The following is a 24,895-nucleotide window of genomic DNA, read 5'->3' on the forward strand; positions in this document are numbered from 1 at the left end:
CCTGGGACAGAAAGACAGAGCTTGCATCTCAGAGGAGCCTGGGCAGCATCTGCCAGGGGGCAAGGAGGTCTGTCCTTCACCACAGAGCATGCAGGTGGCCTGTATCTGTGAGGGGTTGCCCAGGAAGCTGGTCCTCGTGTCCACAATGCGGGCATGCGTTCTTGGGCCAGCTGGCCCCTTACTCACCACTGCCATCTCTCTCTGCTGCCGAGGTGCAGGACCTGCAGGAAGGACACAGAAGGCTCGGGGTGGTACCAGCTCCTGACAGGTGACAAATACACAGGCTCCTACCTGTGGGGCAGAGCTGAGGGCTGCAGAGTGACTGGGGTGTACTCCATTCCACACCAGTCCTCCGCGGACCTCTGGGCTGCCTTGGGGACAGATTCCAGCCTGCTGACAAGCTAATGGCCCTCCCCTGGCCTCAGGCTTCATACAGTGAAGTAAGGCAATGAGTGAACGAGTGAGGAATGGTCAACCAACTTGGGATGTTCAAGTTCAATTTAGCCACACTATAGGATAGAACACAACCACACCACAGGGTGTCAGACAACAAATGGCCTCATCGTCCTCCTTCAGAGCAGCTGGACAGTTTGAACTGGGGGGAGACCCGGACACCGAGGCTGCCGGCGCCCGCCTCAGCCCAGTGGACTCAACGGAGGTTCATTTGTACAAGGTAAGACCCTGTCCCACCTCAGTCAGGCCCAGCCCATCACCCCTCAGCCAGGGTCACTACTGGCTCCAGGAAGCGAGCTACAGAAGTGGGGAGGAACGGTTTAAACTGTGAGTGACTGAGTGAGTGACTGATTGAGTGAGTGAGTTAGTGAGTGAGTGTGTATGTGAGTGTGTGTGTGTGTGTGTGTGTGTGGAAGCAACTGCTGAGTGAGTGTGTGTGTGTGTGTGTGTGTGTGTGGAAGCAACTGCTGAGTGAGTGATTGAGTGAGTGTAAGCAACTGGTGAGTGAGTGTGTGTGAGTGTGTGTGTGTAAGCAACTGCTGAGTGAGTGAGTGAGTGAGTGAGTGTAAGCAACTGGTGAGTGAGTGTGTGTGTGTAAGCAACTGCTGAGTGAGTGAGTGAGTGAGTGAGTGTAAGCAACTGCTGAGTGAGTGAGTGTAAGTAACTGCTGAGTGAGTGAGTGAGTGAGTGTGTGTGTAAGCAACTGCTGAGTGAGTGTGAGTGTGTGTGTGTGTAAGCAACTGCTGAGTGAGTGAGTGAGTGTGAGTGTGTGTGTGTGTAAGCAACTGCTGAGTGAGTGAGTGTAAGCAACTGCTGAGTGAGTGAGTGAGTGAGTGTGTGTATGTGTGTGTAAGCAACTGCTGAGTGAGTGTGTGTGTGAGTGTGTGTGTGTGTAAGCAACTGCTGAGTGAGTGAGTGAGTGTGTGTATGTGTGTGTAAGCAACTGCTGAGTGAGTGTGTGTGTGTGTGTGTGTGTAAGCAACTGCTGAGTGAGTGAGTGAGTGTGTGTGTGTGTGTACGCAACTGCTGCTTGGGGCAGTCTGGTCTGTGTGGCTCCACAGACTGAAGGCTCCAAGCCATGGAGCCTGAGTCCTAACATGCAACACTGGTCTCCTCATGCAGCATCATGGAGACACGCCTCTCCTGTAGAGGGAGGCTGACGAGGCCCAGGCTCTACACAAGCGCTTCCTAGTCATGGCAGACCTCGCTCTCGAGAGGGTCACGGTCAAGTGCATGGCTGTCTGTGTGGTCTCCTTCCGAGCAACCCCTTCCCTTGTCTGCCATGCTACCATCCCATCCCAGAGCTCCAGACACCAGGCGCAGCCCGCCGTGCTAGACTGTAGGATCAGAAACCTTGACAAAGTCCCTCAGCACTGTGATGTCAAACTAAAACCAGGGCAACTCCGATGGCCATTCTTTGAAGTTGATTGGCCCCTGGAGGGTACACTCAAACCCCTCACAGTCCAGCCGGTGTGTAATGTGCTCTTGGGGCGCCCTGGCCACCCTGCTCAGTTTTCCTCTAACTATGGCCTGCTCTTGCCTCCACAGTCTGGTATGGTTGCAGTAGGCAGGGGAAGAGTCAGATTTTTATTGCTCCAAAGACAAGCCGAATGTGGCAGAAAGTCCACCAAGCTGCCCCTAAGGAAGAGCCCTTCCCACCGCCCTACAGTTCTCCCCCACCAGCTGCAGCAGCCACTTCCCCCGCCGCTTCTGGTGCCAGCTCCAGCACCTGACCTCGCTGCTCCTGTCCACCAGGCTGTTTCCAGGCCACTTGGGAGGCAACTTGACTCCTCCACTGAGTCCAGCCATCCGGCTCTACCTGCTGGCCAATTCCTGGCCACCTGGCTGTGCAGCATGACGGGACGATGGCACCCGGACAGCCCATATTTTATTACCTTTAGCACTCTGACCTTAACTGGAAAAAAATAGTATTCCCCTACCCCCTATGCAGAGAAACCCCAATTATTCTGCGTTAGCTGAGAAGCTGACCACTGGAAAGGGGGGCACCCACACAAGCGCACTGCCCTGCTGCAACCCGATCGATCAGTGTGCACACTGCAAACTCAAAGGCCCTGAAAGAATACTCCCTTTGTGGGCCTGGTGGGGGACAACACAGACTGAGGGCCACTGGGCTCCTACTACCTTGGCTCCCAAGAGCCCTTGGTCCAAGTCCAAGTCAATTTCCATGTTGACACTGGAGGTGGCCTCTCAGTGGTCAGTCCCCCAAGAGCCCCTCTCAGCAAAGGCAGTGTCACTCTCCTCAGGCCTACTGGGGAACGTGCCGCACAAGCCTGATCTTGGCCCTGGACCTGCCAGCTAGTGGGGCATGAAGTAGTCCACAAGTTCCTCTATGTTCCTGACGACCCCCTGTCCCTGCTGGGTCAGAATCTCCTGTCCAAACTGGGGACAAAAGCCACCTTTGTGCCTGAGGGCCCCATTCAGCTGTCCCTACCCAACACAGAGCACCTGGTCATGGCCCTTACTGTCCCCTGAAAAAAGGAGTAGACTCCACTCATGTCACCTGCCAGTCACGAGAACCCAGAAGAGCTCCTCAATGCCTTTCCAACATCTGGGCTGAGCGCTCACCTGAAAACTTGCAGTTAGCCAAGCACCAGCTGTGGCTGAACTTAAGCCAGGAGCTCAATCAATCAGGAGCTGACAGAACCATATCCCCCAAGGCCCATGTGGGAATTCAGGAGCACACTGTTAGGCTCTGAGAGGCCGGGATACTTCGAGGATGCAGTCAGCCTGGAAGACTCCCCTCCTCCCTGTGAAGAAGCCTAGGTGGGGAGTGGGGGTGAGGAGGGGTGGGGTACCTCCCTATGCAAGACCTATGGGCCATCAGCAGTGCTGCAACCACCCTGCACCCTGTGGTCCCTACCCCAGAGACACTGCTGAGCCTCCTTCCGCCCAAGGCCGCCTGGTTTACCTGCCTCGACCTGAAAGACGCCCTATTCTGCCTAAAACTAGCACCCATCAGTCAGCTCATCTTTGCTTTTCAATGGGAGAAGCCAACCTTCGGAGCTAAGAGCCAAATGACCACACCCGCTTACCCCCAAAGGTACAGAACTTTGCCTACCTTGTTAGGAGAGGCCTTAAAAATCAGACTTGGCCAGCTTCCTTGGAGACAAGCTAAACTGCTTACTCCTTTAGTCTCGATGGTTTGCTCCTTCTGAGCGACACCAGGGAGGACTGTTGGACGGGGACACTTGCAAGGTATCATGAGAAAAGGCACAAATATGCCAGCAATGCATTCGAGTCCTCGGGTTTCACCTTGCAAAGAGATGCCTCTGGCAGAAAACAGGTCTGCTGCTCCATTCCTCCACTGTTCACCAGGAAGCAGCTATGGGGGTTTCTGGCTGTGGCAGGAGTTTTGGCTTCGCGCAAAAGGCAAAGTCTCTGTATGCTGCCTTTATGGTGCCGGAAAGCACCCCTTTTGAGTGGATGCAGGCTCAAGATCAAGCCTGCACTGACATAAAATGGGTTCTCACCAAGGCCCCTGCTCTAGGTCTGCCTGACAGCCAGGTAGACCTCACTGACATGCCCAAAGCTGAAGGACATGGATACCTGCTAGGAATAGGCTGCGCTTTCGCCACCTGCCCGAGAGGGGACCAACCTCTCCTCTAAGAAATCACCCCTCTGTGTGGAATGCCTCTGGCTACAGAAAGTGACGATGGATTGTCATTTGTAGCACAGGTGGTCCTACAACTAAGCACCCTCTTGGGGATAAAGGAGAAGTTACATGCAGCCTACCACCCTGAGAGCTCAGGGAAAATAGAGCACATGAACCGGATCCCGAAGGCAACACGGGAAGGTTTGTCAGGAAACTAGGCTCAAATGGCCCAAATGGCCTTGTGCTCTTCTCCGGGCTCAGTGTACCCTGGAACCCCGTAGATACTCTCCTTTTGAGATAATGTTTAGGAGACCCCAACCCCTAGTAAGACAGCTCAGGGGTGACCCCACTTCCCTTGGGCTGCAAGGCCCCAGTGAAGTGCTCTAAGCCCTCCGAGCTGCCCTCAAGAACATCCACCTGTGGACAGAAGCAGATTTCTCCCAAATCTTCTCCCCCAAATAGATGTTAGACTGAGGACACTGCTTGCAGCTCATGGTAAATGATTGTCAAATTACCTCCCTGAAGGCAGTCAGCTGCCAGACTACTGTCCAGTCCCACTCCCTTCTGTTAAGGACAATGGGCTACTTCGCCCTAAAGGCCATCAGTTTGGTCCCTGCAGGGTGGGTTTACAGCCTACTGATAATGGTTTCTATAGTGAGCCAGAGAACAGGTCAAACCTGCTCAGTGACATCCCAAGTTAGGCTGCCATCCTGAATCTAGGATCCGCCCATCTTGTCACATGTGCACCCCTATTCCCTCCCCTTCCAATAGTGTATGAACCCCTAGATCACCCCCCTCCATTACTGTATTACCCATAGCACAACCCCTTCCTGTGATGTATGTCTCCACCTGTAATTAGGGGCTTGCATGTCCCCAGAGAATATAAAAGCCTTGGTTAGCAATAAATCTTCTCTCTCTCTCTCTCTCTCTCTCTCTCTCTCTCTCTCCATGTGGACCACCAAGTGAGGTTAAGGTGAACAAGCCACCATTGTTTCAATCTCTCTTCTATCTCTCATGCTCTCTATAACTTTACTATGATCTTTACTTATTATCACTGTACAATTGTGCCTACTGGACCCATGATGATGTGTTAGGGGCACCTGTGATGAAGTGTTAGGGGCTAGTCTGCCCTGACATCTACCTTGTCGTGCTAATTAGGTGTCAGGTCCTCTTGGGAAATCTGTCCACCCTTTCCAGCCGGCTGACTCAGTGGGGGTCAAAACTGGAAACAGGAACCCTCACAGCTTGCATGGACCGTGACCATAATACTGGTCACTCCAACTGCTCTTAAAGTGACAGGGCATGCCCTGTGGATCCATCACACCTGAGCAAGGGACTTCACACCTTCCTCACGCTGCCCTTTCAGACAGGTCCTCATGTGGTGGTAACCCCACCAACCATAAAATTATTTTTGTTGCTACTTTGTCACTGTAATTTTGCTCTTGTTATGAATCTGGCGACCCCTGTGAAAGGGTCGTTTGGCCCCCAAAGGGGTCGTGGCCCACAGGTTGAGAACCACTGCCCTAGGCAGACCATCTGCCAGATTCCTTGGAACCCACTTAGGGTGATGCTGAAATGAGAGCCACCTGCTGGGAAAGATGACAGCCCTGTCCTAGTCACAGGACCGGAAGCTGACTAGTCTACACACAGCAGAAGCCTGAGGCTCTGCGGGGACCGTGGCCCTCATGGAACCCACACGCTCACATCAGCCTCAGGGCCAGCCATGACCGCCCTGAAGAATGCCTATCTTTCCACGGGCGCTCCTGGGGCCTTTTAGATTGTTGTTTAGTCCTGTTTGGATCTTTCAACAGCTTACCGTCCCCACAGCTCCACAGCTGGTCCTCAATGTGACTGTCTCCAGGGACCCAGCTGTCCTTGAGTCCGCCACTCAATTGCGGAGAACTGGGCTGACCTCCCCGCAGCAGCCAGCCGCCTTCGCTACCTATATGTGCCCACGCACTCTCAACGGGGACTGCATGGTCCTGGAGCCCGAGAGCTGAGATGCGGGAGAGGGCCCTTGGGCTCCCTCGGGACACTGCTTGGCGGGCTGTGTGTCTGATGCTGCCTTTCAGGGGGTCCATAACAAACTCCATGTCGTTAGGGGACAGCAACCTCCCAACTGTCAACCGAAATCCCAGAGCAGCCCCCTCCACACTCCAGATATCTCGCTGACACCAACCAAGAGAAGACTCCTGGGAGTGACGCCCACGAGTCGCAAAGGCTGTGGGCATCCAGAGGGGGAAAGAGGAGCCCGTTTTGCTGTTACACGGTTACGGTCAGTGCAAAGGGGGCCGAGGTGAGGGACTGGCACAGTGGCTGTGACCACAGGCTCCAACTCAACTGTGGGGACGGTGTGGGGCTGGCCAGTGTTCTGCTTAGGGTCGCTGTGAGGTGGAACCAGCATGAGTGCAGCGTAGCACAACCGCCACCCCACTCTGCTGCAGACAGTTATTCTCCTCGCTGGCTGTTAATTGAGTTAGTGTCTAAAAGCCAAGTCACCCCTGGCAGAGCCCCAGATTCATCCCAAGCCTTAAAGTCGGTCCAAATGCCATCCTGAGTCCCCCACGTTCACTTTCTGACCACCAAGCCACCAAAAACGAAGTCCAAGGAGACAGGAAAGGACAGCAGCCCTGAGCAATCTCCATGGTAACCGGGGAGGGCAGGGAGGAGCAGGTTGCTTGGGGGGAAGACAGAGGAAGGGGGAGCACACACAGAGGAGCTGGCTCGTTGTCTCTGACTCATAGCAACATTATAGGAGAGTGCAGAACTGCCCCGGAGGGTTTCCAAGATGGGACCTCGTTCAAGGAGGAGACAGCTCCATCTTGCTGCTGGTGGGTTCAAACTGCTGACCTTTCGGATCACACACACACAAAAAAGGAAGCTCTCCCTCACCACCTCCATATGAAAACAGAAGCCATCTCTTTTGTCCTCCCCAATTCCGGCCTGATTAATTAACAAAGGAACCCTTCTGTCTTTATCATGAAGCCTTTGACAAAAGTTCTGCAGAAGCTACAGTTCATGCTTGTCTGCGCTGGTTCAAGAACTAAACCACTCCAAATGCCCTCGCGGACAAATTGTGACAGACATCAGGCTCGCTCCCATCTCTCTCTTCTCTTTGCATATGGTGAAGGAAATTTTGTTACTCCCCCACCCCACCCCCATTCCTGTAATCTTGTGATGGTTTTACTCTAGGAGAGTAATAGATAAAGACACTGATGGGCACAGGGGCTAGATCATTTGCCAAAGTCACACAGTTGGCCACGGGCAGAGCTGGGGCTTGCACCAAGGCTGCTTGCCTCCAGAGTCCACAGAGCAAGTCTGCCACCACCCACCCAGGGTTGAGGTCTCCCCACCACTCCCCAGCGTGGGATAGATGGGCCCTGCAGGTGAAGGGGGTAGCCGTGAAAATACTAAAGAGGCCCCCTGTACAAATGTAGTCAGGAGCGACTGTGGCCAGCCAGGAACAATATGGGATAGCGTGAGTTCTGAGTTCTGCCTGCCAGCTGGGCTCAGCTGCCGGGACCCTACAGGTCCGGGGCATTGGGCAGGGAGGGGCCCAACCAGCACACTTTGGAGCCTAGGGGTTGGGGACCCACAGCTGGGGAGGAACAGGTCTCTGTGCACTTAGGACACAGCTCACTGATCTCTACACACATACACACACACGCATGAGCGTGTGTGTGTGTGTGTGTGTGTGTGTGTGTGTGTGTTGGGAGGTAGGGCAGGGTTTCGGGGGGTGGGGACAGTGTGAACGTCCTGGGAATCAGCTCAGTCCTCACCCTTTTTTTTGGATCTTGGCTGAGACCCACAACTATTATTTAATAGGCAGTGTCAACAAGGGTGCAGCCAAGCCCCAGCTGGCAGGAGCCCCACAGTGGCCTCAGGAATAAGCCCCCTCCCCCAGGAACCCCACCTTCACAACGGCCAGTCAGAAGGCAGGGACTGATCTCCCTGAGCCAATCCCTGGTCAGCAGCCAGCCCAAGACAGAGGCGTGGACATTCCGTTCCTGTTCCCAGGGAGGGAGGCATCATGTGACTGCCTCTTTCTCTCCTCCTTGGCCAGCCACCTGGGGAAAAGCAGGGCACACACACACACCCCTTGACCCCCAGGGAAGGTTACACAACTAGCCTGTCCACAGCCTCACGTGCGTCAGACTCCCTGCTGCCAGGGCTCGAAGCTGGGAATCAAAGGGGTTGTCACAGATCGGTGGCCAGTCCACTTCCAAGAGGTCAGGAGCACATCCTGGCTGTATCCAGGCAGGGTCACCAGCCACTGGTGACCTCAAGCCAAGGCCTCCAGCCCCACCTCGGGATCAATACTCTGTGTCTTGGGAACGGAGGTGACAAGACAGTTCCCACTCCAGGAGATCAGGAAAGACAGTGACCCCACAGTGGCAGAAAGGATCGGAGGCTCTCTTGGGGACTGACTCCTAGTATCTTCAACCTGGAAGGGTCATTCCATCTCCGCCACAGTGGCTCTGAGACGGCGCTGCCAGGCCACGGCAGCCCTGGCCACTGGGAACAAATGGGCATGGCTGGGTTGGGGTTGGGGTTGGGGTAGGGTGAGGGGGTGGACAGTTATTTTTGTTTGTTTTTTTTTTACAAGCAGTGAGATTTGGCTTTCATCTTGTTCTCCAGTGTTACAAAATCTCCTTGTTTTTAATCCTTTCCAAATTCGAATGCCGGGCTTAGCTGGCCAGTCAGGTGGGGCCAGACCTGGCCACGGCCCTTATCTGCAGACCCTGTCCTGGCTGTCGCAGAGCTGCCCACATGAATACAAGAAGCCCAGGCAGGCACTCCAGAAGCTGGACAAATCTCCACCTGATCACCAGGGGCCCCAGGCTGGCATCTGGCTGACCAACAGTGGCATATGCAGCTTAAGCATAGGGAGGGCGAGGGCATGGGGCTGTCAGCTTACTCCATCTCCTTCTGCGCGGCTTCCGCATGGCTCAGGTCCTCCTCCACACCGTAGTCCAAGATGGAGCCAACCCCGAAGGCCTTGTTGTGCTGGATCAGGGGCCGGATGGACTCCTGGTCTTCCCCAGCCACAAACTGCCCGTAGAATGTCACCTTCATGAGTCTGTCAAACAGCCTCTGGCCCAGCAGTCTTCTGGCCACATGGAGCAGCTGTAACACAGAAGCCATCATTGTTCCAGCCCCGCCCTCCCCATGGAACCCACCACTGGGCTTGTAGCCTTGCATTTCTGGGGGGGGTGGGCGGGAAGGACCAACTTTGGGCCCCACTCATAGCAGATGGAAACCATCTCCCTGTGGTCTTCCCACTCCCAACACCACCCGGGGTCCCTCAGGATGCCAGGAGTGCTCATTGTCATTGCTGGCACAGGCTGATCAGGTCCCTCTCAGAAAGCTTTGTGCAGTCAATAAAGCATTGTGTTGCTAACTGTAAGGTTGGCGGTTCAATCCCACCAGCTGCTCAGAGGAAGAAAGATGAGGCAGTCTGCTCCCATGCAGATTTGCAGCCTCAGAAACGCCACGGAACAGATGGACACTGTCTTATAGGGTCACTAGGAGTTGGAATGGACTCCACGGCAGGGGGTCTGGCTTGGGTTCTGAGTGCAAGGAGTGGCTGGGTCACTGTGCTCATCTAAAGGCTGGTGGTTCTAGACAACCCAAAGCACCTTGGAACAAAGACCTGGCAATCTATGTGAATCCCTGGGCACGCTGGGGTACTGTCGTCTGTGAATAATTGGTTTTGCAGAAATCGCCAAGCTACTGTATGAAAGCAAAAAGGAAGAGGGGCAGGACGTCCTGAAAACTCCTGAGCAAGAAGCTGCCTTTAAAAACAATTACAAAGGACCCTTCTGTCGACCCCAGCCCTAGCTCTTCCAGATCTGCAAAAATCCATTTGAGCTGCTTGTAGCAGAAGGTAAGGGGGTCACCAAGGGGGTCCTCACGCAGCACCTGGGACCGTGGAGAAGACCTGTGGTCTACCTATTGAAAAGCTGGACCCAGTAGCTGCCGGCTGGATGGGATGCATGCGGGCCATAGCAGCTACTGCAGTGTTGGTAAAGGAAGCAGCAAAGCTCATGCTGGGCCAGGGCATTACTGTCACGGAGGACACTCAGTGCAAAGCCTGCTAAGAAGCTCACCTGACCGCTGGATAACAAATGCCCACGTGCTCCAATACCAGGTACTGTTGCTAAACGCACCCAGTGTCTAGTTTTCCAAAACAGCCACTCGCAACCCTGCAACCCCGTGGCCCGACAAGCTGGCCGAGGAGCCAATCCATCACTGCGCGGAAACCCAAGGAAACTCAAAAGCAATTAAAGAAAACCTGTGTGACCACGCGGCCAAGGAAGCAGCCGTGGGTGCTCAAACCCTGGGAGTGACAGTGGCCCTAGTCGAAGGTAAGAAACCGCCTACTCTGCTCCAACCTAAACTGCCTGTTCACCTTGTCTAGTCTGAATCTGAACTTAAGTTAGCCCAACGGCTGGCGGAAAAGGCAGCCCAGCTGGCCTGCGTCAAAGACCCAGACGGATAGCTGATCCTGCCCGACCACCGCAGGCTAGTGCCAGAAGCAGTTGGGCAAGAACTAGTGGACCATCTTCATAAAACCACTCATTTGGGGGGAACCAAGCTGTACCAATATCTGTCTACAAGGTACAAAATTCCACACCTCCAAGAGTGGACTCAAGCAGCTGCTGGAAAGTGCATCACTTGCGCCCAAGTAAATGCCCCCCAGCAGGTTCGCCCACCACCTCAGCATCGAGAGCGAGGCCACTCCCCGGCCAGTACTGGGAGGTGGACTACACTGAGGTTAAACCAGGACTGTATGGCTATAAGTATGTTAGTCTTTGTTGACACCTTTTCAGGATGGACAGAAGCATCCCGACCAAGGCAGAGACAGCTACCGTGGTATGCAAACTGCTATTAACTGAGATCCTCCCCAGGTTTGCCATTCCCTTACAAATTGGCTCTCATAATGGCCCGGCCTTTGTAGCTCAAATTTCTAAAACCATCAGCAAAGCGTTATGCATTAATTAAAAACTTCACTGTGCCTACCGGTCTCAAAGCTCAGGGCAGGGAAAAAGAAAAAATAGAACCCTAAGCGAAGCTTTAACTAAAATATGCACAGAAACTGGCAAAAACGGGGTCAGACTTTTGCCTTTTACCCTGCTGCGTGCGCGGTGTACTCCTTACTTCAAAAATGTAACACTATTGGAAATTCTATATGGCCAGCCGCCTCCTCTCTTACCAACCAGTTAACCTGTCTTACTAACGCTGAACTTTTAAAATCTGTACAGGCAGTCCAAGAAATCCACAGCACCAACAACGCCTTAGTGGAATCATCACCACCTTCCAGGAGGGGCTGGACCCAATCTGGCCAATAGGCCAGCCCGGGCTGGAAAGCCTGGACCTCTCTGTATTGGGTCTGGGTCAAGGGTGGACAGGACCTTACCAGGATTAATGTATTTTTGGATATCAAGTGCATTATTGAGAGGAAAACAAGTCACATAATTGTTGAAGCCATTTCTGTTTATTGTATTTTATTTGTAATTTATGATTTGATTTGACTACAGTAATGGGGGAGTTGTAATTGCTGGAGAAAATCATGATAACTTAATCAATAACTTAAAAGAAGCTCAGTATATCCGCACAGAAAGAATGGAACAAGCCTTCGGCGCTATTGACCGTGGAGATTACTGTTTGGAAGGCTACAGAGAAATGCTTAAAAAGACTTGGCCTGGAAGCATGGCAACATTCACTTAGCAGCCCCATGCATTTATTCTGAAGTTGTGGAAGCATTGCAACTTCAGCCAGGAGTGTCTTTTCTTGACCTGGGAAGTGGAACCGGATATTTAAGTTCAATGGTGGGCTGGATTTTAGGTAATTTTATTTTTGTAAAAGTTTTATTTTCAAGTAGATGAAGCTGTTTATATTTCTGTATATGATTTATAGGGTGTATAGCTTTGTATAGCTTTGAGTGTGTGTATTCACAACAGTAATCTTTCTTAAATGTGGAAACACAGGTAATATTCTTCTCATCCCAGCCCTAATTGTGGTAGTTATACTTAGGTCCTGCAGACCATCCGAAACTTACAGCAGTATGTGCCGATAGAGAGAGGCTGGAAAACAATCTACCTTTACCCTAAAAGGCTTACAAGGGGAAGGGCACTGTTAGCAAGGGTCCCCAGGAGCCCACCAGTACCGTCAGTATTGTGCTACTGTCTCTGTAATCCCCTCCTTCACAGACCCATACCTATTGGTTGCGCCTGCAGGCATGTGGTTTGCCTGCTCCATTAGAAGCACTCCCTGTTTGTTCTCCCTAACCCTGCGTGCCTCTAAACAGTCTGAATTGTGCATGTTGGTACATCTTTTACCCCAAGTGTACTTGTACTCTGGGGAAGCTAAATAACAGTATTTCAATACTTACTCACAGGTTGAAAAAAAAGCACCCATCCTAGTTCCCTGCTCATGGGGTTGGGCATTGCTGGGTCCGCCTCAATGAGCACAGCTGCCCCAATACAAGGAAATGAAAACTATGAAATACTTAGCCATCAAATGACTTACAAGACTTCGCAAACTCTGTCAGCTATTTAGAGAGGTCTCTTAACTCTTTAGCTGAAGTAGTACTGCAAAATAGGCGGGGTCTTGACCTCGTATTCCTCAAGCAAGGGGGTTTATGTATGGCCCTGGAAAAACTTGTTGCTTTTATGCCAGTCATTCAGGAATAATTAAAGATAGTCTAACCCTACTCAGAAAAAGACTTCATGAACGCTGCTCATACTTTTACTAGGACTGACCTGCGGGCCACTCATCAACAAGCTAGTCCAGTTGTGCAGGACCGAATACAATCTGTTAAGTTGTTAGTGCTAAGCAAATCTTACGAGCAACTACCCCAGAGTGAGCCGCCGCCACTGTCGTATGAAGGCACACACCTGGAAGATTCACAGGTGGAACAAAAACAGGGGGAAACGTAATCGTTAGCTAAGTAAAGCCATTTTATATTACGCAAACATTCTGCACCAGACCTAAGGTGCAACCCCAGGCCTTACAGCATTCTCAGAAAAACCAAATAGCCCCCTTGCTCTTAGAACTGGCAATAGACTATCCTGGACCAGGAAATTTTCTAAACCGCCTAATCGCAAAGTCTGCTTCTGTACCAGCTTGCTTGCACTGCTGGACAGCTCAACTGTTGGACGAAACCCTATAAAAGTCTAAGTCTGTAAGCAGGGGGACCGGCCAGCTCGCTTTTCCTTTCAGGCTGCTGGTCCCTGCGCAGGTTGTTGTTCTTCTGCTGCTGCTGCTTCTGCTTCTTCTCCTTCGTTAATAAATTATTTTTAATTCTTCCAATCTCACGTCTCAGTTGTTCTTGTCCGGCTCATGTACAACACTAAGCAGTCTTTGAACACCCCACAGAGTAAGGCTCAACTCTGATATGCCCGGGGGTCTTTTTGTTTGTTTGTGTGGAACCAGCCTGTGAGTCACAAACCAATTCGTCAGTTTCAGTTTCACTTCTTCTCCTTTTAGAACCACTCAGACCAGTTTGTGGGTCTGATGAGTAAAAAACGTGGCGCCTTTTTTTAAGGGGCTGTGACCTTTCTCTCTCACTTTTCCTTTCTCTGTCTTTATTTAGGAATTCCCTTTCTTTTGTGGAATGTAACAGATACAAAGAAAAACGTGTTCTATGTAGCCACACAGCTCATTTCATCGAAACAGTGACAGTTTCCTATTAAACCTCCATATATTAATTGAACTACTGGATTGTATGCTATTCAGATTATGTCCCAATAAAATTGTTTATAAGACACACACAGACAAGAAAGACAGAGAACAAAATCATTCCTTTCTAGCGTTATCATATTATTAAAAGACTAATGAAGTCGTTTTTATAAAAACAAAAATAGTCTATGTGGTTCTTTTTCCCCTTGTTTTCCTCCCCCTCCCCCTTTTCTTCCCTTCCCTGACTTCCTGTCCCCTTCCTGCTTCCCCCGCCCTCCCTCTGATCTTGGCCTTGTAGTTTGTAAAGTCTTGTCTTTTGATGTAAAAATCATTTTCATTTCTTCCTTTAGAATCATGGAGTCATCAAACGTGTATCTTCATAAGACTGGCTCACCTTGCTGAGTCTACGATCTTCCAATTTTGTCCATGTCATGAGGACTCGGAACGACTCACCCTGGTTTTTTTTAAAGATGCACAGTTTTCCATCGTTAGTAATGGGCCAGAGTTTGTTTAATCGTGCTTCGACTGGCAGGGTTCTTGATGGCTTGCATCTTTGTGCTATGATAGAAGTTTCTGCAATACACACGGTTGTGCATATGTCTGTTGGAGCTCTGTTCTTTATTTCTTTAGGATTAGACTGAGTAGAAAGACTGCATAGTCACAGGGTATTTGCATTTGTTCAAGGATTTGTTTAATACCGTTTCCCCTAGTGGCTGTACAATTCTGCCATCCCACCCTCAATGTATGAGCGTTCCAATCTTTCTACATCCTCTCCAGCACTTGGTGGCAAGTGGTTTCTGGATTTGCACCATGACTGGTCCCAGTAAGAGGACGGTATGGTGCCGCTTCCCAGGATGGGAGCCCTGGGATTCCCTGACTCCGAACTCATGCCATCACCTTGATTCCGACTTTTAGCTACTCGATAGGACAACTGGGAGTTTCCCTGTGGGCTTTGTGAACCTTAAGGGGACAGAAAGGCTCATCTTTCTTCCACAGAGCAGTTGGTGGTTTTGAACTGCTGACCTTGTGGTTTGCAGCCCAAAGTGTAACCACTACGCCGCCAGGGCGCCTTACTCTGCTTATTATTCTTGCTGGGCTGCTAACCCTTAGGGGAGCAGTTCAAACCCACCAGCCACTCAAAGGAAAACGATGAGGTGGTCTCCTCCTGCAGACCGACAGCCTCAGAAACCCTAGCGGGCAGTTGTACTCTGCTCTACGGGGTCGCTATGAGTCAGCATTGTTTGGGGTTCTGGTTTTACCTATGCTACAGAGTGATTTCATTCAGAAGGACACGTCTGGGAGCTCAGGTGAGCTGCAGTGGCTACAGGGAAATCCCCCTGGAAGGAAGCCAGTGACCTGCTTACACAAGTCTGTGGTGGGAAGTCCCACCTTCCACAAGCAGGTACTTGAGCGTGTTCGGCTACGGCAGGTGGGGAACAAGCTGCCTGTGGCGGCTGGAGGCAGCTCCAATGGCTGTGTCCTGTGCTTTAGGTAGGATAAGCATTGGGCTGCTAAACACAAGGTCAGCAGTTTACACCCACTAGCTGCTCCCAGGGACCAAGATGAGGCTGTCTGCTCCTGTCATGATTTACAGCCTCAGAAACCTCACGCAGGGTCACTGTGACTTGGAATTGATCTGATGGCAGTGGGTTTTGTAAGAAGCCCCGATGGGTAGATCAGTGGTTCTCAACGTTCCTAATGCCTCGACCTTTTAAAACAGTCCTCATGTGTGGTGACCCCAACCATACAATTATCTTCATTGATACTTCATAACTGTCATTTTGCTACTGTTATGAATCGGGCGGCCCCTGTAGAAAGGGGTCGTTTGACCCCCAGGTTGAGAACCGCTGGTGTAGTGGGTTACCCGGTCAGCAGTGTGATCCACCAGCTGCTCTGAGAGAGAAAGATGAGATTTTCTGCTCCCGTAGGGATTTCCTCCCTTGGAAACCCACAGGGGCAGTTCGACTCTGTCCACAGGGTCACTGTGAGTTCGAATTCACTCGAGTGGTTTGACACTTTCCCATCACAGTCCAAATGCCCCAAAGCCTTTTCTTCACACCTCTGAAATAGCAAGCACAGTTTCTGGGATGAGAAACAAGGGGTCCGTGCAGATGAGGAACGTGTGCCCTGGAGGGTGGGGGGATGAGAAGGATGGGCGGGTGGCGGGGGGTGGGATTCCCAAAGCAGATCAGAGTTCGTTCACACCTCAAGTGACAGAGAAGAGTGTGAGGAGGCATGGCAGACAGTGGCTGACTAGCCAGCAGTGTCCTGGAGGCATAGCGTGATGGAGACAGCCAGGGCAGAAAAGGAACAAGGGACAAGTTCTGGGATGGGAAGAATTACCACAGGGAGGCCAAGGCAACCCAGGTCCCCTCAACCCCTACCTCTACTCTGCCAGGAAGCCTGTGTCCACTGCTACCACTGACAGCCGGTTATTCCTCAAACCCAATGAACACACACCCTTCCTTTCAGGGGCCATCTCGGGAGAAGGGGACTATTCCTGGAGAAACTTCCCTCTAGAAGTGGGCATGTCAATGGTGGTGCCCGGCAAGAGCCAGCAGGGGGCACATCTGTCTTGAAAGAACCATCAGGATGCTCCTCGCAAGCAAGGAGGGCGAGGCTTTGTCTCATGGACTTGGGACATGCTGTCAGGAGGGGCCAGACCCCGGAAAAGGACATCAGGCTTGAGCACGCAGAGGGGCAGCGACAAAGCGGAGGGCCCTTCTCCACAAGATGGAGGGACACAGTGGGCTCCAACATCACGAGGGGGAGGATGTCGCAGGACTGGGAAGGGTCTAGTTTTAGGGGCTGTCTTGTGGGTAGCTATGGGTCAGAACCGACTCAACAACACCTCACAACTGACAACAATTCTAAGGAAACTAATGAGTGAATCCACTGCCTTCATTTGGAGCCCAGCCCCAGCCCAAAGGTGCCTGGAACCTCGACCACCGCATCCTCCCCGACTGAGTAACATCCCTGTGGGCCCCTGGGGATGAGGGTGTCGCAGGCCATGGCCCCTGTCCTAGGTCAGCACTTGCACAATATCTGAGATTACGTTGGTACACTTTGTGCTGACAAGGAGGGGAGAGAGAAGAGGGCCTGGAGCCACCCTCAGCTCACCTCGCCTGAGGGGCAGGGCAGGATCAATCCTGACTCATAATGACCCTCTAGGGCAGAGTAGAACAGCCCAGGTGTTTACTCTTTCCCGACTGACAGCCTCTCCATTCTCCCACAGAGCAGCTAGTGGGTTCGACATTAATCTGTTGCTTAGCAGCTAAGCATTTCAACCACCGTACCACTAGGGCTCCCATCTGGACAACGAACTAAAATTCTACTATGATTGGGTCCATTCCAATGCATACTGACCCTAAGGGACAGAGAACTGCTCCCTTAGGCGTCAATCTTTAAGGAAGGAAACACTCATCTCGTTCCACAAGGTGGGCAAGTGAGTTGCCCAGTGCTTAACCCACAGTGCTACCATAGCCCAATACCAACAAAACACCAATCCTACTGGCATCCAGTTGATTCCAATGCCCATGGACCCTACACTGGAGAACTGCCCTCTGAGTTCCTGAGACCAGAGCTCTTTACAGAAGCAGGCAGCCTCATTAGGCAGCCTCGTTTTTCTCCCAAGAAGTAGCTGATGGCTTCAAACGGCTGAGCCTACAGTTAGCTGCCCAATGCCTAACCCACAGTGCCATCAGGACTCCTTAGGGCAGGATCAGGGGCCTGAAAAACCACTGCTCAGCTTTGGAAAAGAGGCCCCATGTCCTACATGCCAGCTCTGGCAGGCTCCTCAGAGACCTGCAAGCGGGGGATGACTACCATTGGATGCTGTCAGCCAGGGGCCACAGTCCCCACAGGCCCCGGCTAGTCCCCTCTGCCAAAGTAGCAAGTGTGGGTAGGCTCGGTCACTGTTTCAAACAGCAGCAGGGGGTGGGGCCTCACCATGTATCCCACGTATCCCACTTAAGATGCACTCAAGAGCTTCCTGAGGCCCCTCCCAGGGGGGTGCAGAGCTGGTTATGGCGCAGCAACTCCAGAACCACAGGTCTGGGGGTCCTGCACCCAGTCCTGGACTCAGACGCTGCCCTCCCGCCTCCCCACCCTTCTCTAGGTCCCCCCTCAGGGCCACCTTTAACCCTGGGGCATTTGGTGCTTTTGTATGCTTATTTCCTACTTTGTGACTAAGAGCACAATGCTTCTCCAGCCAACCAGCAAGCCAAACCCATTGCCTGTCCTGTGTTGCCTGGGGCAGCCTCTTGGTGACGGTTTGTCTGGTTTCCCTGGTTTCCGGCTCTTTCACTTTCAACTTGAGAATCTTGTGAAAGCAGCAGTCTTTGGAAGAGGCTCTCACAAGGTAAGACTGGGCCTGTCCCCCGCCCATGCCTCCCTGCCACCATGGCCCCTCCACTGCCTTTGTCTCCACTGACTCTTCCAACCAGAGACTCTGGTCATGGATGTCCCTAATCCTTGTCCAAAAACAAAAGATTGCTTACTGGAAAGAAATCAAACTCCGCCATTGAGTTGATGCTGACTCACAGTGACTTCACAAGGACAGGGTGGAACTGCCCGTGGTTTTACATGCAATTCGCAGCCCAACTCATAAAAGACTCCGCCAGGAGGGCAGGTCTCAGATGCACCCAGTCCAGGGCATCCGTCTTCCCTCGGCTCTGTGATGTGAAGAGCCCATGGTCTCCAGCACAGGGGTGCCTGGGGCTCTCAGGAAGACTGGCCCCGCCTCAGGCATCACAGGAGGCTGAGGGGGACCAAGCAGCGTCTCCTTCAGGCTGAGACTGGTCTTGACCCATGGCCCAGTCTCCTCTCCCTCGGCTCCAGCATTGTGCACTGAGGTCTCTGGCTAGAGGGGGAGCCCAATAGTTACAAGCTAGGTCCCCCACAAGGGGACCCAGAGGGGTTCCCAGGGCACTGAGGGGCTATGAAGGAGCACCTGGGAAAAGCCCCTCCCCTCCCCCAGTCAGTCTCCTCCTGGGCCATGCAGTGTGACCAGGTCCCAAGGCTGGAGGAGCTGACGCGTCCCACCATAGAAGTGCCCCCCTCAGCACCCCACTTCCCCCGTGCCCCCCTTGTCAGCTGAGTGCCAGATCCTACCCTCAGCTCCGAGGCTTCCAAGGCCCACAGATGGTTTTCACTCCAGGACGCTGTCAAATGATGTCTGCCTTCACTCCGTTGTTTTAAGGAGTCCCTGGTGTCTCAGTGGGTTAGGCATTGGGCTGTTAGCCACAAGGTCAGCGGCTCAAACCCACCAGCTGTTGTAAGGGAGAAAGATGAGACTGTCTGCCCCTATAACGATGTACAATCTCAGAAAGCCACAGGGGCAATGCTACTCCAGCTTACAGAGTTGCTGAGTCAGAAGTGACTCAATAACAGGGGGTTAACAGCTACCCCTAGGGTGCCGTCAGGAGAGCCCAGTCCCTTGAGAAGGACCTCCGTAGGGCGGCAGTGAAAAAGAGGAAGGCCCTCAATGACATGGACTGACACAGTGGCTGCAACCACAGGCCCACACACAACTGGGAGGATGGAGCAGGACCAGGCAGTGTTTCGTTCTTTGTACACAGGGTCGCTATGAGTTGGAACGGACTTAACGGCACCTAACAACCTAACAAGGAATCCTATGGGTCCTCCTCAGGAGAAAGACGCTGCTGTGTGCTCCTGTAAAGGTTGACCGTCTCAGAAACCCTTGTAGTCTATCCTATAGGCTCCCCCTGAGTCAGAATCGACTCCATAGCAATGGGTCTGCTTTGTTTCTTTTAACTTAATGTTTAACAACGTTTTATTGAGACATCATTCAAATGATATCCTTCAATAGTGCGCTCATATCAAGAAGAGTTGGATAATCATCAGCACGATCAATTGTAGAATATTTTCTTCTGCTTTGTACTCTTTCTTATTAGCTCCCTATTACCCCTGCCTCCCATGCCGTGTCTTAAGAATACTAACTTGGCTAAATAACACAGTTCCAGAATGCTTCACTGTGCTCACATGTACACAGACCGGAACAAAGGCATGCTGCATGGTGTAAAATCAGGAAACATGTGGGCAAGGCTGTATCCTCTCACCAGGCTCCCTCCCTCCATATGCTGAGGAAATAATCTGAGACCCTCGGCGTCACCAAGAAGAACCAGACATTAGGACTGGAGCAGTGATTCTCAACCTGTGGGTCGTGACCCCTTTGAGGGTCCAATGAACCTTTCACAGGGGTTGCCTGACTTATAACAGTAGCAAAAGGACAGTTATGAAGTAGCAATGAAAATAATGGTATGGTTGGGGGTCACCACGCCATGAGGAACTGTATTAAGGGTCATGGCATTAGGAAGGTTGAGAACCACTGGACTAGGAGCTTCTGAGATCTTCAGAAGCTACAACCCTGCTCACTAAAAGTAAAGAGGATTTGGAGCACTTACTGATGAAAATTGAAGGCTTCAATGTGAATTACGCAGAAAGTCAAGTCCTCACAAGTGGACCCAATAGGCAACATCATGACAGAGAGCTAAACTATTGATGTTGTCAAGGGTTTCATTTTACTTGGATCCACAGTAGGTGCCTGTGGAAGCAGCAGTCGAGAAATCAAATGACACACTGCATTAAGCAAGTCTGTTGCAAAATGCCTCTACATCGTGTTAAAAAGCAAAGCTGTCACGTTTAGGATAAAGGTGTGCCTGACCCAAGCCATGGTCTTTTCAATCACTCCATACATATGTGAAAGCTGGGCAGGGAAACAGGCAGTCAGAAGAAGGAATCAGGGTACTGGTGAAGAATATTTAACGCACCCTGGAATTCCAGAGGAACAAACACATTTTGGAAGTGCAAGAACAAGTACAGCCAGAATGTGCCTTAAAACTGAGGATGGCGAGCTCCGGCTCAGGGACTTTAGACACGCAAAGAGCCCGTCCTGGAGAAGGCCGTCAAGCTGGTTGGAAAGCAGAGGGTCTGCGAAGTAGAGGATGTGGGTGCAGCCCTCAAGTGGGCTTCAGCCTAACAACAATTGTGAGGGGCAGCACAGGCCCGCGCAAGTGTCGCGTTTTCACGGAGCCACTGTGAGGAGACTGCACCGGGCAGGACCTTCCTGCCGAGGAAAAGGATGGCGCTTTCACTCGCATAAAGAGCTGCAGCCTCAGAAGCTCACAGGGGCAGTGAGCCTCCTCAACGACATGTATCTGAAAAGTCACGCTGATCTTTTCGTTTTGCTGTCGCTGGACGCCACTGGATCAATTTTCAACTCACAGAGACCCAAGGGGATGGAGTCGAAAAGCCCCTCAGCGTTTTCATGGTTGTAACCTTTACAGAGAGGCGGCTCTTTCTCCCTAGGAGCCCTGGGTGGGTTCCAACTACCCATCTTGCTGTTAGCGGCGGAGTATACAACCGCCAGAGCCGTTTTCACATGGAGGGCAATCCATTGGGTCCCACAGCGGGTGGCCGGCTCCCCCCACTGCCCGAGCCCCCAGCCGCTCGCTCCGCGTCCCGGGGCGCCCCCGGCACCTGTTCGTGGCGCGCCAGCAGCGCGGGCGAGGCGCACAGACGCAGCACCAGCAGGCTGCGCACCAGCTCCCAGGTACCACGGCTGCGGTACGCCTCCTGCGGGTTGCTGAAGTCCACCGCTGGGAACGGCCGCCGCGGGCTCTCCGCCGCCTCGCGGCCCGCCGCGGCCCGTGGGGTGTCGGCCGGGCGATCGCGGGCCGCGGAGGCCGTGGACAGCCTGACGACGCGCGGGGCGCCGGCGCGCAACAGGGCGCACACCGGTCTCAGAGCCATGGCGCGGGGAAGCGCGCGCGCGCGCCTCGGAGCCGCTTAAGTAGGCATCGCGCCCTGGCCCCGCCCCTCCGAGCGCGGCGAGCCCGGCCGCGCCCACGCCCCGCCCACCATTTACCCCGCCTCCGGCCGCGCTCGGAAGATCAGCGTCCCGCCGCAAGCCCCGCCCAGCAGGCCGGCCGGCCTGACCCGAGGCCACCTCGGGAGTGAAACCGAGTCCTCTAGGCTGTCCGATCCCCCCGTTTTCCCCGTCGCAGACCCAGCTCCTCGAAGACGGGCTCGCGCCCACGTGCGCAGCTTCTCCTGGGCTGTCCAGGCTCGGGAACTGGCCGGGTGGGCCCGGAGCACGCCTATTGGTGCCACCGCCTATCTGGCACAACTGGGCCCCTCCCGCATGGTCGCACGGCACGGGCTCATAGGCTGCCTCCCGTTTACAAGGACTTTGAGGAGTTTTGCTGTACCAGGCCTGAGTCAGGAGCGTGAGAAGGAGAAACTTGCTTTATCCCTCACTCCTCTCCCACTGGAACCCCGCCCCCAGTCTCCCTTTGCCCCCCCCCTCCACCCCACTAGTACCCATTCCCACTCCCCCCGCAGCCCCCTGGCTTCTTCCTTGGTTACCGCCCTACTGCCTCTTCAACTCCCAGCATCCGGTCCTATTGGCCTTGGCCACCTCCCTGCCTTCCCCCTACTGCCCACCTCTGCTTTGAAGACCTCCCCTTCACGTGGTGTGAGACAAACACACCCCTGGCTGCCCCTTCCCATCCAGCGCTCACGCCCCCTCGCTCCACCGCCTGCACCCCACAGGTGCTGAGCAAGGTGGGCCCCTCGGTGGGACGCCCCCGCCCCGCGCCTTGCTTACCGTTCGTTCTGTGTCTCACCAGTGCATTTGATTGGGACATATTGACTGTGTCACCGCTGTCCTTGGCGCTGTGGAATGTCCACTGGTAGCCCTAGCCACTAGATGTCAGTGGCATCCCGGCAACAAGCTGTATGGATTCAGACTCAACTAGCTACTCTGGAGGACAGATTACACACTGCGCCCTAGGGCAGCGGTTCTCAACCTGTGGGTCACGATCCCTTTGGGTGTCGAACGACCCTTTCACAGGGGTCGCCTAAGACCATCGAAAATGTCTCCTCTAGTCTCCAGGCGGTCCGCCCACATGCAGATACACCCACATACAAGTACCCAGCATGAAGACTGTTACCCATGCTACACTGCTTCAAGACAACATCTCCTTTATTTGTAATTAGAAATAAATAGTTCACAATATATAATTGCATATTGTTTTTGTGATTAATTGTGGTGGGAGGTCAGATGCTCACAGGCATTCTCCCTGAGGGCCATCAGTTACCAGACTGCAGAGGGCCCCACTCCCTGCTGTTAAGGACAATGGACAGGCCTGCAGTCATCTATTTGGTTCCAGTAGGTGGGGTTTACACCCTACTGATAATGGTTCCTATGGAGATCTAGAGAACAGGTCAAAGTTAAGCCGCCATCCTAAACCTAGGATCTGCCCATCTTGTCACATGTATACCCCCAATCCCTCCTCTTCCTGTGGAGTGTATGTCCCTAGACCACCCCCTCTCATTACTGTATCACCTATAGCACAACCCCTTCCTGTGATGTATGTCCTCACCTGTTATTAGGGGGCTTGCATGTCCCCAGAGAATATAAAAAGCCTGGGCTAGCATTAAAGATCTCTCTCTCTCTCTCTCTCTCTCTCTCTCTCTCTCTCTCTCTCTCTCTCTCTCTCTCTCCCCACGTGGACCATCCAGTGGGGCTGAGGTGAGCATGCTACTATGAATCGTGTCTGACTCCATTTATTTCAATACTTCACTTCTATCTCTCATGCTCTCTATAACTTTACTATGATCTTTACTTATTATCACTGTACAATTGCGCCTACCGAACCAGTAATGATGTGTTAGGGGCTGGCTTCCCATGACAATTAATCACTATGCTTCAATTGTGTTCAATTTGTAACAATGAAAATACATCCTGCATATCAGATATTTACATAACGATTCATAACAGTAACAAAATTACAGTGATGAAGTAGCAATGAAAATAATTTTATGGTTTGGGTCACCACAACATGAGGAATTGTATTAAAGGGTTGCAGCATTAGGAAGGATAAGAGCCACTGCCCTAGGTTTCCAAGACTAAATCTTTACAGGAAGAGTCAGCCTCATCTTTCTCCCTAAGAGCAGCTGGTGGGTTTGAACCCCTGACCCTGTGTTTAGCAGCCAGCAGATTACCCCCTAAACCTTCAGAGTTCCTTAAATCTCCCAGCCCGGGGACTCACAGTGACCACCAGATTCTCAGGGATGAAGACTGTCCTTGGGGAGGGGTCTCCCCATTGTCCTTTTGTCATAATCCTCCCTCCTCCCTTTTCCTGCAAATACTCAAGGGACCCCAGCTGCTGCCTGGCCCACGGCTGCACACGTTTCCTGCCTGAGCCCTCCTCTGAGCCTAGGCGTGTCCCTTTGGTGCTGGGCTCCTTCCTCTTCCTGCTTAGTGCCAATATGCCTGGCAGATCCTCCCTGACTCCCATGGCTTGGCAACCCCTCTTCAGCCCCACCCCCCTTTTCTTCACTTGTTGCTGGTGACTCTGATGGAGTTTATCACATTGCCACGTCAACATGTTGGATGAAAGACAGGATGCGGGGCAAATGGTGTGAGGTTTGGTTCAGGCTTTGGGTTCCTAACCAGGTCCGTAGCCAGACTCATCCTCCAGGTGCTGTTCTGGCTCCCATGTCACCCTGGACGCACCAGCCTTCACCCAGCACCCTGAGGCCAAAGTGTCCTGAGCCAGCCTGCCAGGTCCCTCTGCAAGCAAGGCAGGAGGCCAAAACACAGCTTCCCAATATTGTCTGGTGTTGTCTCCCCTTCCCCTTTTGTTCTTTCATCTCTGTCAGGCTAGCCTGGGTGGCAGGTCCTCTTACACCCGCTGGCCAAACAGGATTCCCGGGGCCTGACCCCCACCCATCTCCACCCCTGGGGAATCACTTAGCATATGCCAGGCACCAGGTGACCAGAGAAACTGCCCATTAGGGCAGATGCTCCCAGATACCCCTTCTGGCTTGAGAAGGCAGCCAGAGCAGACTCGATTTCTTTCACAAACACAGTTCAGCCCATTTTCTGGACAATTGCTCCAACCTGCCCAGGGGCCCCTGTCTAATGCAAGTCTATTTGGGGGGGCTGGGATTGTGACAGCACTGCTGATGAAGAAAACTTATGAACCTTCCCAACCTCACACTCCTGACAAAATGCATGAACACCTAGCTAGCCAGCCTGTCACACCACCCCCAAAACACTCAGGATCAACTCCAGACCAGAACTTAGCCACCTCCCTCCCACTGTGACTCAGAGTG

At 52.8% G+C, this 24,895-nt stretch overlaps 1 protein-coding gene across 1 annotated transcript in view; it reads right to left on the bottom strand.

Moving 5' to 3' along the window:
• The window catches only part of PRODH (proline dehydrogenase 1), a 31,068-nt gene extending 9,545 nt beyond the window's left edge, over positions 1-21,523 (bottom strand). The window contains exons 1-3 of the mRNA XM_075533882.1: positions 21,251-21,523; positions 8,985-9,193; positions 187-221 (exon numbers count right to left, since the gene is read on the bottom strand). Of these exons, the coding sequence (XP_075389997.1) occupies positions 187-221; positions 8,985-9,193; positions 21,251-21,523 (517 nt within the window). The remainder of the gene's footprint in view (positions 1-186; positions 222-8,984; positions 9,194-21,250) is intronic.
• Between the last annotated feature and the right edge of the window lie 3,372 nt (positions 21,524-24,895).

Source organism: Tenrec ecaudatus, chromosome 16 (assembly GCF_050624435.1).
Source record: "Tenrec ecaudatus isolate mTenEca1 chromosome 16, mTenEca1.hap1, whole genome shotgun sequence".
In the NCBI taxonomy this organism is placed as follows: Eukaryota; Metazoa; Chordata; class Mammalia; order Afrosoricida; family Tenrecidae; genus Tenrec; species Tenrec ecaudatus.